The sequence below is a fragment of the Nerophis ophidion genome, linkage group LG08 (assembly GCF_033978795.1).
Source record: "Nerophis ophidion isolate RoL-2023_Sa linkage group LG08, RoL_Noph_v1.0, whole genome shotgun sequence".
Lineage (NCBI taxonomy): Eukaryota > Metazoa > Chordata > Actinopteri > Syngnathiformes > Syngnathidae > Nerophis > Nerophis ophidion.
In genome coordinates this window covers 30,236,382-30,253,897 of record NC_084618.1, presented here as the reverse complement: position 1 = coordinate 30,253,897, position 17,516 = coordinate 30,236,382, and the positions used below count along the sequence as shown (strand labels likewise).

At 37.7% G+C, this 17,516-nt stretch overlaps 1 protein-coding gene and 7 non-coding genes across 8 annotated transcripts; all 8 read left to right on the top strand.

Moving 5' to 3' along the window:
• Positions 1 to 1,942: 1,942 nt before the first annotated feature.
• LOC133557156 (large ribosomal subunit protein eL8-like) lies at positions 1,943 to 14,317 on the top strand (the record flags this gene model as incomplete). Its single annotated transcript, XM_061907401.1, is given in 6 exon segments — positions 1,943 to 2,060; positions 2,244 to 2,387; positions 2,561 to 2,671; positions 13,558 to 13,637; positions 13,831 to 14,097; positions 14,184 to 14,317. Coding segments are annotated over 6 exon segments (822 nt in total), but the record flags the coding sequence as incomplete, so codon positions are not given.
• Positions 2,104 to 2,178, top strand: LOC133558480 (small nucleolar RNA SNORD24). The gene has a single exon (XR_009807962.1). It is a non-coding gene; the product is annotated as a small nucleolar RNA SNORD24 (small nucleolar RNA).
• Positions 2,423 to 2,492, top strand: LOC133558484 (small nucleolar RNA SNORD24). Its single transcript, XR_009807965.1, has one exon. It is a non-coding gene; the product is annotated as a small nucleolar RNA SNORD24 (small nucleolar RNA).
• Positions 10,259 to 10,333, top strand: LOC133558473 (small nucleolar RNA SNORD36). Its single transcript, XR_009807955.1, has one exon. It is a non-coding gene; the product is annotated as a small nucleolar RNA SNORD36 (small nucleolar RNA).
• On the top strand, positions 10,531 to 10,607 carry LOC133558476 (small nucleolar RNA SNORD36). Its single transcript, XR_009807958.1, has one exon. It is a non-coding gene; the product is annotated as a small nucleolar RNA SNORD36 (small nucleolar RNA).
• On the top strand, positions 11,429 to 11,505 carry LOC133558477 (small nucleolar RNA SNORD36). Its single transcript, XR_009807959.1, has one exon. It is a non-coding gene; the product is annotated as a small nucleolar RNA SNORD36 (small nucleolar RNA).
• LOC133558479 (small nucleolar RNA SNORD36) lies at positions 13,416 to 13,488 on the top strand. The gene has a single exon (XR_009807961.1). It is a non-coding gene; the product is annotated as a small nucleolar RNA SNORD36 (small nucleolar RNA).
• Positions 13,681 to 13,757, top strand: LOC133558475 (small nucleolar RNA SNORD36). Its single transcript, XR_009807957.1, has one exon. It is a non-coding gene; the product is annotated as a small nucleolar RNA SNORD36 (small nucleolar RNA).
• Positions 14,318 to 17,516: the final 3,199 nt, after the last annotated feature.

The window sequence follows — 17,516 nt, the reverse complement described above, 5'->3', positions numbered from 1 at the left end:
GTGTGGCTAAAGGCTAAAGCTTCCCAACTCCATCTTTCTACTGTAACTTTTCCAATATTAATTGAACAAATTGCAAAAGATTCAGCAACACAGATGTCCAAAAAACTGTATAATTATGCCGTTAAAGCAGACGACATTTAGCTGTGTGTGTGTGTGCAGCGCTCATACTTCCTAAAAACCTGTGACTTCTTGCGTGAACGTCATCATTACATGACGTTTCGAAGACGAAACTCCCGGGAAATTTAAAATTAATATTTAGTAAACTAAAAAGGCCGTATTGGCATGTGTTGCAATGTTAATATTTCATCATTGATATATATACTATTAGACTGCGTGATGGGTAGTAGTGGGTTTCAGTAGGCCTAATATCAATAGAAACTTATCACTGTAATCAAGGCAGACTTTCAACACATAAGCCTAATAAATAGTATTAAAACCTCAATAAATTTGTAAGAAAACATTAAGGTAACAGCGCTGAAGAACTACAATGATTTTGGTTTAATTAAACACTTGCAACACCAACGCTGATGTTTATTGTTTGTATTTTGTTTTGAAATATTTTAAAACATTTATATCATCCATCCATCCATTTTCTATCACTTATTCCCTTTGGGGTCAATGAAATTAAAAATGGCTATTGTACTGTCTTCAATAAACTGTGATGCCCATCCTGGATCAGTGGTGCCATTTTTTTTTTTTAAATACCGGAAACAATTTTTAAAAATGTATATTCTGATTCCAGGTCTGCCCTTTGCAGATCACGTTGTCAGCTCTGCAAACCTCGCGGTATTTACCTTACCCAGCAGCCCTTGCTCTTGCTCCTCCTCCTCCTTTCTGTCTGAACCTTCATGGTGGGTGCATAGTCTTCTCCACAGTGGAACTATCCTTCATGTTGTATCTGTCTGCATCCTCGTGTGTTTGTATGCTGTTACATTGATGAACTGGTCATGCGGGATGTGGTATTTAAGAATATATCGTTGTAGTACACTATAGCGTTTGTTTTTCGAACTTAGATGAAAAGCTTCCTTGGGAGTGCCGGTGCTAGTAGCTAGCTTAATGCCAATGCCGACATGCAGTGAAAAAGCGTCATTTGAGTGGATTTTCGTGTTCCAGTTTATCTTTTATTCTTTAAACATCTTTTTCATACTGAGTTGCTAAGTTGCTTACTTTTTGCAAAAGTAATTAGTCCTTTTGGGGCCATTCTACGAAATGTAAGTATATCACGTTAAGATATTGCTAAACGCACGTCCATTTTAATTTAATCAGTTTATTTGTATGACTGTTGTAAGCACAATACCAATGGGAGCAATTTGCAAAATGCGTAACTGCATTTTGCAAATTGTATAATGTGCAATGTTTTTACAAATTGCTTCCAGTTCTATATTTGAATAATGTGTGGTGCACATTTTGCAAATCAATGGGCGCAATTTGCAAAATGCACAACTGCATTTTGCAAATGTGTGTAATGCACAATCTTTTTGGCAATTTTGGAAATTGTTTCCGACTATATATTGATTGTGTTGGAAGTTTTGGCTACTAACCCTAACCCTTGATGCCATCTACACAGTGTTGGGAGACTGTTTTGCTGTTCTTCTTCTGTTCGATGTAGCTTTCTGTGCAGAATTCCGCTAATTATTGTCCAGCCGTCCTCAAACCATCCATTTCCACGGTCGCGCCATTTTCAAGCAAAATCTCGTCTCGCAATATGCAAATTGCTTGTGCACAATGGAAATGACGTATAATTTGCAAAGTGCGCGAGATTAGTGAAATGCTTACAAAATGACCCTTAACTGCAAGTGTCTTAGAAATCTTCTCAAACCAAGGAAAATGTCTGCCATTGATCCGAACGAGTAGTTCCTTTTACAGCCTTGATGCTGATATCAGAAGTATCAGGTTAGTGGTGAGGCATGGTCAATTCAATTTGTCTTTACTGTGTCCGCCCAAAGGAAAGAAGGCTTAGGGGAAGAAGGTGGCACCTGCTCCTTCGGTGGATAGGAAGCATGAGGTCAAGAAAGAAGTCAACCACCTGTCTGAGAACAAGCCAAAGAACTTCAGCTTTGGTGAGTTAAACAAAGCTGCTACTTAAATGTAAAGACTGCAAGTTGCAGATGATGTAAGCGAATATTTGCTATCATAATCTCAGTGATGACAACTTTTATCACCAAGATCGCTGATGCATGTTCTTGCATGATGCGTTCCTGCGGTTTGTTGTGGTCAGATTCCTAACATTTGCTCTCCCGCAGGCCAGGATGTGCAGCCCAAGTGTGATTTGACACGCTTTGTCAAATGGCTGTGCTACGTTCGCCTGCAGAGGCAGCGCTTGTACAAGCGCCTTAAGGTCCCCCCTGCCATCAACCAGTTCTCTCAGGCTCTCGACCGTCAGACCGGTATGTCTTGTGGGGTGGCGTTTAATATCAGGACATGCAAAGATGTTAAAAAATATTTGCTATCTTTATGCTACTGCTGACATTTCCACCAAGATCACTGATGCATCTTAACATTAACATAATCACTAATTTCCAATTGAGGATACATGTATATAAAAGTATATGTCTTTCAGCCACACAGCTGTTCAAGCTGGCCCATAAGCACAGACCATAGACCAAGCAGGAGAAAAAACAGGCTGCTGGTCCCCGCTGAGCAGAAGGCAGGCTTTCTGTTCTACGTGTAGGTGAGGAGTGACATTAAATCTGCACCAACAAACATCTGAGGTTTTGTGCTATCTTCTCCACCAGGGCTGAGCTCTCTGACTAAAAACTGTATCATGATACAGTTCCACCCATATATGACCTGTCAAATATAAGGACCAGTAGATAAATATATTAAATGGCAAAAAAAATAATGTAACTTTTCTGATTATGATCCCCTCAGCTATCAAGGCAGAAAGGAAATGTCAACATAACCATGAAAAAGAATATAAACCAAATTCTAAAATCAAAATGAACAGTAACCTTTTAAAATATAAGGTGCAAAAATAAGATATGCTTAATAAAGTGTAACAAAATAGTGCAGTGTTAAATGAACCAGAAAAGCCTTTATTTTGAGTTGAGTTTGAGTTTATTTCGAACATGCAAGCATACAACAAGATACATCACAATTTCTAGTATCTCTTTTCAACATGTTCGAAAAGGAGTAGGAAGAAGCAGAGTTTATTTAATCCTACCCCTTTTCTTTACATAACACTTGCTAAAACTTTTGTTCACTTCCTGTTCTCAATGTATTCACAATGTATACTCCTTGTACTTCTAATGTATATACTTGTTCTTATGCTATCTGAACTCACCATGTTCTCTGCTGGCTGTACATATCCTACTGTAAGACCTACACTGTTTCAATGTCCATTTCTCTGTTGATGACTGAAGTTCTGATATCAACCAAAGCTCCCCACCCACCCCCCGGATTGTAAATAATGTAAATAATTCAATGTACATACTATGATGATTAACTTGTGTGATGACTGTATTATGTTGATAGTATATATTTGTACCATGAATTGATTAACGTGGACCCCGACTTAAACAAGTTGAAAAACTTATTCGGGTGTTACCATATAGTGGTCAATTGTACGGAATATGTACTGTACTGTGCAATCTACTAATAAAAGTATCAATCAATCAAAACCTTAAGTAATAAGTAATCACGATAAAAATAAATAAATAATTGATGAAGCAAGTTTTATTCCATACGATGAGATAAGTAAGATTATTTTGAGAATGAATGGGTGAGTAAAATCTGAATGTTTATCATAGTTCTTCTTTTTTGTACTTTGTAAACACTTCCAGTTTGAAGAGTTTCTTGAAGTGGATCATATTAGTACATTATTTGATTGCTTTGCTTAATCCATTCCATAATTTAATTCCACATACTGATATACTGAAGGTCTTAAGTGTTGTACGTGCATACAAATGTTTTAAATTACATTTTTCTCTAAGATTATATTTCTCTTCTTTTGTTGAGAAGAATTGTTCTATATTCTTGGGAAGCAGGTTATAGTTTGCTTTGTGTATAATCTTAGCTGTTTGCAATTCCACTATGTCGTGGAATTTCAGTATCTTTGATTCAATGAATAAAGGGTTTGTATGTTCTCTATACCCAACATTATGTATTATTCTAACTGATCTTTTTTGTAACACTGTTAGTGAATGAAGTGTACTTTTGTTATTATTTCCCCATATTTCTACAAAGTAACTCAGATATGGTAACACTAGTGAGCAGTAGAGAATATGAAGTGATTTTTGGTCTAGAACATACTTGGCTTTATTCATTGTTGACGTATTTCTTGCTACTTTATGTTGTATATTTTTTACATGAGATTTCCAGTTTAATTTAGCATCAATCATTATACCTAGAAATTTGGTTTCATTTACTCTTTCAATTTCTATTCCGTCTATTTGTATTTGTGTTTTACTTTCTTTTCTACTGTTACCAAATAGCATTATTTTAGTTTTACTGAGATTCAATGATAGTCTGTTTTTGTCAAACCATTTTTTTAATTTGTTCATTTCTTCTGTTATTATTTGTATTATCTTCTGAGTGTTCTCTCCTGAACAAAACGCTGTTGTATCATCCCCAAATAATACTAACTGTAAATCTCTTGTAACTTTACAAATGTCATTTATATAGAGATTGAATAATTTAGGTCCTAGTATTGATCCCTGAGGTACACCACAGGAAATATTTAGCATTGTGGAAGTGTGTTCGCCTAGCTTCAAGTATTGTTTCCTGTTCGTTAGATAACTTCTTATCCAATTTAAGACTAACCCTCTGATGCCATATCGTTCTAGTTTTTTTATTAAAATATTGTGATTAATTGTGTCAAATGCTTTAGTTAGATCCATAAACACTGCTGCCGCACTTTTTTCTTACTATCTATTGCATTGGTAATTTCTTCTGTGATTTCAATTAAAGCCATTGAAGTTGAAACATTAGCTCTGTATCAATATTGGTTATCTTCGAGTATACTATTTTTATTTATGAAACTCTAATCTGTTATTGAACAGTTTTTCGATGATTTTAGAAAATTATGGAAGTAAAGAAACAGGTCTATAATTTGTAAATAATGTTTATCTCCAGTCTTATAAATTGGTGCAACTTTAGCTATTTTCATTTTGTTTGGAAATGTACCTGTTTGAAATGATAGGTTACTAATATACATTAATGGTCCTGAGATCTCATCAGTAACCTTTTTTATCGTATCCATATCAATTCCGTTACAATCAGTTGAAGTCTTTGATTTACATTTTTTCACAATTTTAACTATTTCCTCCTGTATCACATTACTGAGGAACATGGAGTTGGGATTTCGCTCTTTGGTATCATAATAGTCCTCAATTGAAACTGGGTCTGGAATCCTTTCTTCCAATTTTGGGCCAATATTTACAAAGTAGTTATTAAAGCTTTCAACTACTTCCTTTATGTTGATTATGTTTATTTCCTGTCCAATAATTCACTGTAATATTCTTTTCTACATGATCGTAGTATGTTTGTTAACTTGTTTTTATACTTTTTGTTCTTAACTTCTGCCTCTGTAGTCCTTTGTACTATAAATTTTCTATATAGTGTATTCTTCTTACAAGCATTTTTTAATCCTTTTGTCATCCATGGTTGATTATTCTTTCTCTGTTTACTACTGAGTTGTCTCCATGGGCAATGTTTGTCATAAAGTATTATGAACTTGTTTAAGAAATGTTCATATGCTTCATCAACCTCTTCTTCATTGTACACATTGTCCCAATCTTGCTTTTGTAGCTCCATTTTGAAATCAATCATCCTCTTCTCTGTGCACAGTCTTTGAAATGTCCTTTTGTCTTCCATGTTCTTTTTGCAGTTTCCATCATATATTGTAAAAACTGGCAGATGATCACTAACGTCGGTTATTAGTAAACCACTTGTAGTGTTATCAAAATCATTAGTAAAAATATTATCAATAAGCGTAGCACAGTGTCCTGTGATTCTGCTTGGCTTTGTGATTTTAGGATATAAACTGATGCTGTACATTGTATCAATGAAGTCATCAATAAACTTTTGCTTATTAGGGTTCAATAAGTCAATATTAAAGTCACCGCATTAGAAAATTATTTTTTTTACCATTGTCCATGTAAGTTGCCTTGATCCACTCTTCAAATGTTTCTATACTTGACTAAGGTGATCGGTATATACAACTGATGAGTATGTTTTTGCTATTTTCCTGACATATTTCAATGGTAATACATTCTGAGATATTATCTATAGCAAATGACATGTTTTTTACCACTTTGTAGTTCAGGTTCTTCATCACATACACAGCTACTCCTCCATTTTTGTTGGTTCTGTTAATATAGTTTAGTTCATATCCTTCCAGATCAAAATCTATTCCTTTTTTATCATCAATCCATGTTTCTGTAACGGCGATCACTTTGAAGGGTTCGTTGATGTGTTCCAAAAAGTTCTTAATATTGTGGTATTACTCTTGCTTCTGGACCTCCATTCAGCTTGATGTAGATTTTACAGTTGGCGCTCCAAGTTCCCTGGATTTTTCCCTGCTTTCTCAAGTCGCGTGCTTTCTTGGCGATTCCAGCATTACGTTTAGTGAGATGCTCATTCATGTACACATTTGTTCCCTTCAGCTTCTTTCCCTGTCTCAGCAATGCCATTTTAGATTTTCTGTTTACGAATTTCACGAGCACAACTGGAGTGGCGTTGTTGTCTCTTCTGTTCAGTGGGATGCATGTTTCGATGGTATTAATGTCGATTTCAATTTCCTTTGATTGCAGAAAGTTGACCAGTTGCTGTTCTGCCGAGAAAAGATGCATTTCATCTGGTTCACCTACATTATTTACAGCCTTCGCATAGGATCTTGGTTTAATTCGATGCCCTGTCACGATGATATCATTCATTCGTTTATCCTGCTCCATTTCATCTATGATATTCCACAGCATGTAGTTGTCTTCTTGAAGGGTCTTCATTTGTTGGCACATATCAGAGACTTCATTTTTTCTGGTGATGATTTGAGTTTGCAGACTTTCAATATTTTGCTGCAGACTTTTCACATCTTGTTTGTGTTCTTCCAATGCTTTTTTCAGCTCTCTTTTTATTTCTTTAACTTCTTCTTTCATTTCTATCCAACCTTCTTTTAATTCATGGAGTATTTTTACTAGTGCTCCTTGTTCCCCATCATGTCCTGTGTCCAGTCTCAAATCTTGGTCCCAGTTGTGTCCTGTGTCGGCTGACACCGAAGATTTCGGGCTTTCCGTCTTCCCTTTAGCTTTTGGCATAGCGGCAGATCGATGACGTCAGTGCCTCTTGTGTCTTAAATGGCAGTTACTTTAGCAACTTGCAGCACGTTTAACTTGGTTGTCCCGACAATGCGAACCTTGTGTTGTTCAGAAATCAATTTGAGGTGTTAGTCTGTCAACTTATAACACTCTGCGATGTTGGAAGCACTTTAAAACAGCGGTAAACTCGCCGTTGTTTTTGGTTGCTAGGCAACCGCTTATTTTGAATTTTATTTTGGATAATTGAATACAAATCACAGTGAATTCAAAACAGGTGTTTTGTTTATTTGATCAAAAAACTAGTTTGAAATGACACTGCATCTTCAAGGTATCCGCGGATCCTTAAAAAGTCTCAAATTCATGTATCTAAAATTAAGGCCTTAAAAAGTATTAAATTTATTTAAAAAAAAATGGCCCCACAATTTAAGACCATTTTAGGAATTTCTAATAAATGAGTGAGCTGAAATCACTCACTTTTACTCACTCAGACGTGCCCCGAAAAAAAAAAAACTGGCCCCACAATTTAAGACCATTTTAGGAATTTCTTTTTTTTCGTGGCACGTCTGAGTGAGTAAAAGTGGGTGATTTCAGCTCACTCATTTTTTCTTTGTATCTCTTCAAAAGATACAAAGAAAAAATAAGTGAGCTGGAAAAAAACAGAGGCAAAACTTGTGAATGAGAACAGCCAGCTGAAGCTAAACTGAGGCTCATTTGAGTGTGTGTTCAGTGTTTTGTTGTTGATGTCATAATTCTGTTTTGCACTATTATTGACGAAATGTAATTTATTTTTACCCTCACCTCAGTTATTATGTTTTTACTGGTATTGGTGTCGGTTTGTTTGTTTTGGATGTCAAAGTTTTTGGATCTCTCAAGAGTTTTGATAAGCTGTTTGGCGGAGTGGTGCTTATCAGTTTGTTTATTAATAAACATACAAAAAGTAAACTTGACTGATTGTCATTGAGGTTGTAGTACAGTGGGATCCCCAACCATCGCTTATATTTATAGATTTTTTATTTTTTTCGGTCTTAAATTTCATTCAAGGTGGCATTAAAAATGTCTTAAAAAGTCTTAAATTTGAATTGCTGAAACTTGCAGATACCCTGATCTTACTTTTAGCAGAATTCAAATTTATATAATGTTCCTTTTAGACTAGATAGAAATAGTACTTTATGGGATCATTTTCAAAGAACCAGATTCAGAGCTTCCCCCAGAAGAAATTCTTAGTGATAAAAAATAATTATGTTAACAAAAATGTAGTATTGCGAATTGCGTGCAAGCAAGTCTCCAACATTGAGATTATTAAAGTGTAAACTTAAAACTTCTTTCTTGAATAAAATACTTATGCATATAAAAATGTCGCCAATATATTGTATCCAAATCAAGTAAAACATTGAGGATTATACAGTAAGTAGATAAAGAGGCTTTTTCATTCGCACACCTTGGCAATGTGCCGTGACTGCTCTGCATTGTGCTTTTTCCTCAACATCCATGGTGGTATCATACATAACTGGTGTAAATGACTCCACCATAGTAAGCTTCTTTTTAGCTCATAGTCTGTTAGTTGTGGTCCCGTTCGCCTCGTAAAAATGTGTTTCCCGTACTCTATTGGAGCCTCCGGTTTTAGATGCAGAAAAGAGGTTTGTTGAGCTACTGTCATTTTTAAACACATTTTGCACTGTGCATTTATTGGTTCCACTTAGGGCTGGGCGATATATCGCGGGTTTGTCTCTGTGCGATATAGAAAATTACTATCTTGATATTCGAGTGTACATTCTCACGCAGTTGCTTTTAGCTGAGGGCATTACACTGCAGGCTCTTCTCACTCCTTCTTGTGTCTCCTTCTCACAGACAGCAAGCGCACAAACTTACACACGTCACATACTGCCACGTCATACGTCACATACATATACGCCCTCACGGAGCAGAGAGGTAGCAGACTGGGTAACGTTAGCTCTGATGCTAGCGAAGCCATGCGTGGTAATACGAGAGAAAGAAGGTGCGAATTAAGGAAAAATAAGTTCCCAAGAATAACAGCAGGGGCTACATCATGTGGCGGTGGTTCGGCTTCAAGCGGGACGCTGTCGACTAGACCACTTTAATTTGTTAAGTGTGGGGAACAAGCGTTGCTACCAAAAAGTAGCATTACTGGTAATATGTAGCATCATTTGAAAAGTCACCTGCTAATAACTTTAATACATACAGTTTTGGTCAATTGACGTAGTTGTGATTTCCTTTTCTGCATGAAAGTTTAAAATGAGCATACATTAATGCGCTATGAACAAGAATGTTTTAATGTAGACAGATAGAATCATCATACAGCTGTGATTATATCTATCAAGTGTTAATTCAAGACTAAGGCAAAATATAGAGATATATATCTCGTATTGCGATATGGCCTAAAGATATTAAAAAAAGGCCATATCGCCCAGCCCTAGTTCCACTTCTGTTGCAGCTAAACCAAAGTAACCTACATTGCTTGGTTACCTGAGAGCGAGTGCCTTTGATCATGCAACCAACCCTGTCTCACAACTTCCGATTTCTTCCGTCCATCAAAGAAGAGAAAAAAATTATTAAACAAATGTTTTGATATTTCATGGTAAATGCCAAAATCGTGATCAGGATTAAAATTCGATTAATTGTGCAGCCCTAGTAAAGGATGTTAGACTTACATTATATTTTGCAGCAAAATGGATCGCTGTTTTCCATGAAAATCTGCCCTGTGGTCAAAAAGCACAAAGTAAACATAGGTAGTGTTGTGTGGACAGAGTCATGTTGTTGTACTGAAGTGGCTTGTATGAGATAATTACTTTCATTCATTGATCTGACACATGTATCACACTTGACCGCTTTCTCAAAGTTTTTATCTTATTTTCCATGTGTCAACAGTGTCACCTCTGTGGTGGAAAGCAAGAAGGCCCAGCTGGTAGTCATCGCTCACGACGTAGACCATTGAGGTAAAATGTTATTACCGGTAAATGTCACTCGTCTTTTGGATGAATGGTCACTGGCAATGATGTTTGAATTTCTTCACCTGAATCTTCTATGTTGATCAAAACATGAGCTTTTTAACCCTGAGCTACTGGCCAGCATGTCCACATGAAGACTCAACATCACACTTGACCTCCTTCACAAAGGTTTTCTTTTATTTTCCAGATGTTGACACCATCACTTCCCTGGTGGATAGCAAGAAGGCCCAGCTGATAATCATCGCCCACGACATAGACCCCACTGAGGTAAAATGTTATTAAATGTCACTCGTCTTTTGGAGGAATGATCACTGCAATGATGTTTGAATTTCTTCACCTGAATCTTCTATGTTGATCAAAACATACAAGCTTTTTAACCCTGAGCACAAGACCACTTTATATAATATTTAACACTGCAGATGTTGGCAATGCTGACCTGACGTTTCCCTGCCTTTTCCAGCTGGTGGTCTTCCTGCCAGCTTTGTGCCGCAAGATGGGTGTCATGAAGGGCAAAGCTCGCCTGGCCAAGCTGGTGCACAGGAAAACGTGCACCTCCGTGGCCTTCACACAGACCAACCCGTAAGAATGCACGTCTTTTTGCTTCCCTTCATGTATTTTAATAAGCTAATGGAACATTTGTTCCTTCCAGAGAGGACAGAGGTGCACTTGCCAAGCTTGTGCAAGCAATCAAGATCAACTGCGATAGTAATGAAGAGGTGAGCTTTTATTCTGCTGACTCTTAATGAAAATGGAAAATTAATGTCAGTGTTGAGCTGACAAAATCTTATTAAAATTTGATTAATTGTGCAGCCCTAGTAAAAGATGTTATACTTAAATTACATGTTATATAGCGAAAATTATCGTTTTTTTCTCTGATAATGTGCCCTGTGGTCAAAAGGCATGAAGTAAACAGGTTGCATGGACAAAGCCTCATGTTGCACTCAAGTGGCTTGTATGCGATGATTACTTGAATTTCTTCACCTGACAGATGTTTTTAGCTTTTCAATCCTGAGCTACTTGCCAGCATGTCCACAAAGACTCAACATCACACTTGACCTCCCTCACAAATGTTTTTTTATTTTCCAGGTGTCACTACTGTCACATCCTTGGTGGAGAGCAAGAAAGCCCAGCTGGTAGTCATTGCCCACGACGTAGACCTCATTGAGGTAAAACTTGTTAAATGTCACTCGTCTTTTGGAGGAACGATCACTGCAATGAAGTTTGAATTTCTTCACCTGAATCTTCTATGTTGATCAAAACATATGAGCTTTTTAACTCTGAGCAAGAGACCATTTTAAATAACTATAACACTGCGGGTGTTCGGTATGCTGACCTGGCGTTTCTTTGCCTTTTCCAGCTGGTAGTTTTCCTGCCCGCTCTGTGCCGCAAGATGGGTGTCCCTTACTGCATCGTGAAGAGCAAAGCTCGCCTTGGCAAGCTGGTGCACAGGAAAACGTGCACCTCCGTGGCCTTCACACAGACCAACCCGTAAGCACGCATGTCTTTGCTTCCTGTCATGTCTTAATAAGCTAACATTACATTTCTTCCTTCCAGAGAGGATAAAGGTGCACTTGCCAAGCTTGTGGAAGCAATCAAGACCAACTACAACAAAAGATATGAAGAGGTGAGCTTTTATTCTGCTGACTCTTAATGAAAATGGAGAATGAACATCTCGGGTGGGCCCCATTCTGCGTTTGCACATTGGGCAAGAGCTGTGTACAGCGTCCAGTTTTTATTTTGACCTCCACAGTTATCTGCCCAAAAGAGTATGCAAGGGGAAGAATCAAGAACAAAACATTTAATGAAGGTGCTTGCAACGTCCTGGGCCAATCTTCCAAATATCCCCTCGTGCCATAATATCACATAATCAGGTTGACCGTCGGCCCCCATTCGTGCAAATGTCTCATTAAAGACAATAAGGCGACTGACAAAGAAGCTTCGATTGGTCCCTTGAGATACTAGGTTTTTCTGTTGTATCTATGCGGTTATGTGGTAGTTGCTGGCTCCTGCCATGCGCGTAACAGCTTACTTACGGAACAAATTACAATATCGCGTACACTAATGTAAAGCATATCACCTAGGAACTCCAAAATTATTATCAGCTCAGTTTTGACCAAAACTGAGTTACTGGGTTTTGCCTTTGGACGGGAGAGGTTGTGTTTAAACCTACTATTGCATGAGCTAACCTTTTTTGTTCAAGGCATAAATCCAGTGCGTAAAAGTAGTTAAATAGGAAAGGATACGGCTGGAGGGTTATGGCCAAAATAAGATTATTTTTAACAGTGTTGAAATTACGATTTTATTATGTGAGACATTTTTATTGCCCTTTTTATTTTAAACGATGTGTTACTGGGTGTCAATTTCAAAATGGGATTTAATTAAAATAGTTTTACCAATTATAAAATACAAATTACAAAAGGGAAAACTAAAAGTAAATATGCCATTGCAGAGTGCGATCATAAAGTGCAAACTAGTGAAAAATGACATTATGCCCAAAAGACACACACAAGGAACACTGTATTGCTCACAGTTTATAGAACATCCATTAATTCATCCCTTTTATTTTACTGCTTGTCTTTGTTAAATGAAACAGTATGACATCTGTTATTTATGCTTGTCTTTGACATCTGTTTATGTGTGTCTTTGAGAGGTGGATGGATATGGAGTCCCTTGGTGCACGGTTAATGTTAGGCTAGTCTCTACGTGGGGGCTTTGCCCAGTGGCGGGCAGCCCGCTCTGTGAGCAACATACATAAATGTATTGGGATTATTGGCTTCGAGTTGAGGAAATAATGGAAGTGTTTTTAATCCTTAACCTGTGACTGCAACTCAATTTGTCAATTTTCCCAAATATTTTTGGGAGCTACAGGTGGCCGGCTGATCAACTGTCACGACAGCCACCCACTCACTCACTCTTACTCGCTCTCACATGAGTCTGTCTTTCGGGTGGCCTTGGAGGATGATTGTGAAAATGCTTAAATTGATATGCAGCGAAGCCTGCTTGTTAAATGTTTATATCACTGACAAAATCTAATTAAAATTTGATTAATTGTGCAGCCCTAGTAAAATATGTTATACTTAAATTACATGTTATATAGCAACAATGATCGCTTTTTTCTGTGATAATGTGCCCTGTGGTCAAAAGGCATGAAGTAAACCGGTTGTGTGGACAAAGCCTCATGTTGCACTGAAGTGGCTTGTATGCGATGATTACTTGAATTTCTTCACCTGACAGATGTTGATGTTTTTAGCTTTTTAACCCTGAGCTACTGGCCAGCATGTCCACGAAGACTCAACATCACACTTGACCTCCCTCACAAATGTACTTTTATTTTCCAGGTGTCAACACTGTCACATCCCTGGTGGAGAGTAAGAAAGCCCAGCTGGTAGTCATCGCCCACGACGTAGACCCCATTGAGGTAAAACTTGCTAAATGTCACTCGTCTTTTAGAGGAACGATCACTGCAATGATGTTTGAATTTCTTCACCTGAATCTTCTATGTTGATCAAAACATATGAGCTTTTTAACCCTGAGCAAGAGACCATTTTAAATAACTATTTAACACTGTGGGTGTTTAGTATGCTGACCTGGCGTTTCTTTGCCTTTTCCAGCTGGTGGTTTTCCTGCCCGCTCTGTGCCGCAAGATGGGTGTCCCTTACTGCATCGTGAAGGGCAAAGCTCGCCTTGGCAAGCTGGTGCACAGGAAAACGTGCACCTCCGTGGCCTTCACACAGACCAACCCGTAAGCACGCATGTCTTTGCTTCCTGTCATGTCTTAATAAGCTAACGTAACATTTCTTCCTTCCAAAGAGGATAAAGGTGCACTTGCCAAGCTTGTGGAAGCAATCAAGACCAACTACAACGAAAGATATGAAGAGGTGAGCTTTTATTCTGCTGACTCTTAATTAAAATGGAGAATGAACATAAGTGTTGAGCACTTTGTTTTTGATAACTTCTTCTGTAGATCCGTCACTGGGGAGGCAACATCTTGGGGCCCAAATCCACCGCTCGCGTCGCCAAGCTGGAGAGGGCAAAGGCCAAGGAGCTGGCAAGCAAGCTTGGCTAAATTGTTTGGAATAAAAAAATTATGTTCTAAAAGACGGCTTGTATGTCATATTTGCTTTGGTAGGTTGATCAAACGGAGAATATTTTTTGTTGTTTGACACTTAAAGCGTTGTGGTAGATAACTGGAGTGCTCCCATAGTTTTACAAGATGACCATGTAATCAACAAAATATACGCATTGTTGAGAAGATTATGATTTCCCTCATCAGTTAAACAGGAATATAGAAACCATAGCATTCATTTTTGAATCCTCAGTTGTCAATCCCGTGTGTACATGTATGATAGTCATGCATGTTTGCACAAGACTAAGTGCCTTTAAATTTCCCCTGAATAGTAATTTTATACCAAATTGAAACTCTAATTCTGGCAAATATGCATCGGTTTCCTTCAACTGTCTTCTAAAACAGATTTTTACCTCCAAGCCCAACTTTTTGACTACAAAAGCGGCTGGGGGCACACTCAACACTGAATTAGTAATTTTATTCTTGATTTTAATCATTCAATAATATCAGGATAAACTGTCCAATTATATGAAATGTCAAAGATTATCAAGACTCACAGGCTGATTACAAATGTGAAAACTGATAAATATACTGTATAAGAAGGGACTCATGGAAAAATGTGCATACTATATAAAGTGCTAAAATAACCGAATTCTAACTACAAATGTTTCTAGGAATAATTTTATTTGTAATTAAATAAAATTGCAAATGAAAATACAGATTTACATGTTTTTTATTTGTGCTATTTTATGAAAACTAACAAGCCATTTACCATGAATTGATAAGTGGACCCCGACTTAAACAAGTAGAAAATTTTTTGGGGGTGTTACCATTTGGTTGTCAATTGTACGGAATATGTACTGTACTGTGCAATCTACTAATAAAAGTGTCTATTAATCAATCAGCTCCAGACATTGATTTTGTCATTACTGCCACAAGTGGTATAAAAGTGTATTACAACTGAGTACCGCTGCGACTCATACGGACCATTGCTGAGAAATAAATATTTTTTAGGCGGCCCTATGGAGTTTGCTCGCAGCCCAACAAAGAACCCAGCTCTATGATTGATGTAGTTTATGGTTAATTGTTTTTATTTTCAGCTTGTGACACACTGCACCTTTAATTATTTAGGGTTTTTTAATTAAACATATAATATATTTTATGGGGCAGTGGCCTATTTTAAGTGCAGGGAGAACCAGATAATGAGTCAAACAATACTGAAGCAGTAAAACATAATGGAACACAGAGCAACACCTCACATGTGTGGGCCACTAAGAAAAAAAAACATGACCAATTAAAACTTTGCGTTTGTTTCAGCTCACAAGTGACAACTCATACGACCTGAAATAAGAAGATTTGTGTGACATTTGACACCACACCATAGACATCCATCTATCCATTAATTACTGCTTGTCCCGTGGGGGGAAAAATTATATTAAATCCCCAAATAAGGTCAATGTTATTTTCCTGTTTACTATTTGGCCCATTACTATAAAAGCAGGTTTCATATTCCCTTCTGCACACCTATTGGTTTAAAAAAAAAAAAAAAAAGTTTTTTTTCTATTAACCATAGTTTTCTGCAGGCAAAAAATGTTTTACTTTTTTAATCCAGCAGGTAGCACCATTATCAGTGGCCTGGTGCAGTAGGTTGGGAGTTCGAACCCCGGCTGAGTCATAGCAAAGACCATAAAAATGGGACCCATTATCTCCCTGCTTGGCACTCAGCATCAAGGGTTTTTGATTGATTGATTGATTGAAACTTTTATTAGTAGATTGCACAATTCAGTACATATTCCGTACAATTGACCACTAAATGGTAACACCTGAATAAGTTTTTCAACTTGTTTAAGTTGGGGTCCACGTAAAGTAATTCATGGTTTGGAAGTGGGGGTTAAATCAGTGCTGCTCACTGCTCCCCTCACCTCCTAGGGGGTGATCAAGGGTGATGGGTCAAATGCAGAGAATAATTTCGCCACACCTCGTGTGTGTGTGACAATCACTGGTACTTTAACTTTAAAGGCATACTGAAATGAGATTTTCTTATTTAAACGGGAATAGCAAGTCCATTCTATGTGTCATACATGATCATTTCGCGATATTGCCATATTTTTGCTGAAAGGATTTAGTAGAGAACATCGACGATAAAGTTCGCAACTTTTGGTCGCTAATAGAAAAGCCCTGCCTTTACCAAAAGTATGTGCGCGTGACGTCGCGAGTTGCAGGGCTACGGACTGCGTGGTCGGTAGTAGTCTGATAGTTTATATATCAATGATGAAATATTAACATTGCTACACATGCCAATACGGCCTTTTTAGTTTACTAAATTGCAATATTGAATTTCCCGCGAGATTCTTGTTGAAAACGTCGCGGAATGATCACGCGTACGCGTGACGTCAAGGACTGTAAGGAAATATTTGCGCTGCACCACTCGCGGCTATAAGTCGTCTGCTTTAATCGCATAATTACACAGTATTTTGGACATCTGTGTTGCTGAATCTTTTGCAGTTTGTTCATTTAATAATGGAGACTATAAAGAACAATGTTGTTGGTGGAAAGCAGTGGATTGCAGCTGTCTTTAGCACCGAGACACAGCCGGTGTTTCTTTGTTTGTTGTGAAGTAGAGCGATCAAGCGAACATGTTTTCTCTACGTCAACCAGCATGTTTTTGGATGGGGAAATTGTGATATATATCTTACCGTAGACATCAGTGGATGATTTGTCGTCCTACAGCAGCTGTCAAAAAAGGCAGCTGTGAGCTTGGCTCCTCGGCTTCTCTCTGAGACACTGCGTGTTCACCGCAGCCATCCGAACGCGAGGTATGTCTTTACTATCTTTAAAATCTCACTAAACACTATTAAAACAATAAGCAGATAAGGGATCTTCCAGAATTATCCTAGTAAATGTGTCTAATTACATCTGAAACGCTCACACTGCCGCCGCCCGGAGCCGTTGTTTTTTTTTGTTTTGTTTTTTTCTAGTCCTTCACTATCAATATCCTAATTCAGGAATCTTTCATCCTTGCTCAAATTAATGGGGAAATTGTCGCTTCCTCGGTCCGAATTCCTCTTACTGCTGGTGGCTCCCGTTATAAACAATGTGAATGTGTGGAGCCCTGCAACTCGTGACGTCACGCGCACATACTTCCGGTAAAGGCAGGGCTTTTTTATTAGCGACCAAATGTTGCGAACTTTATCGTCGATGTTCTCTACTAAATCCTTTCAGCAAAAATAT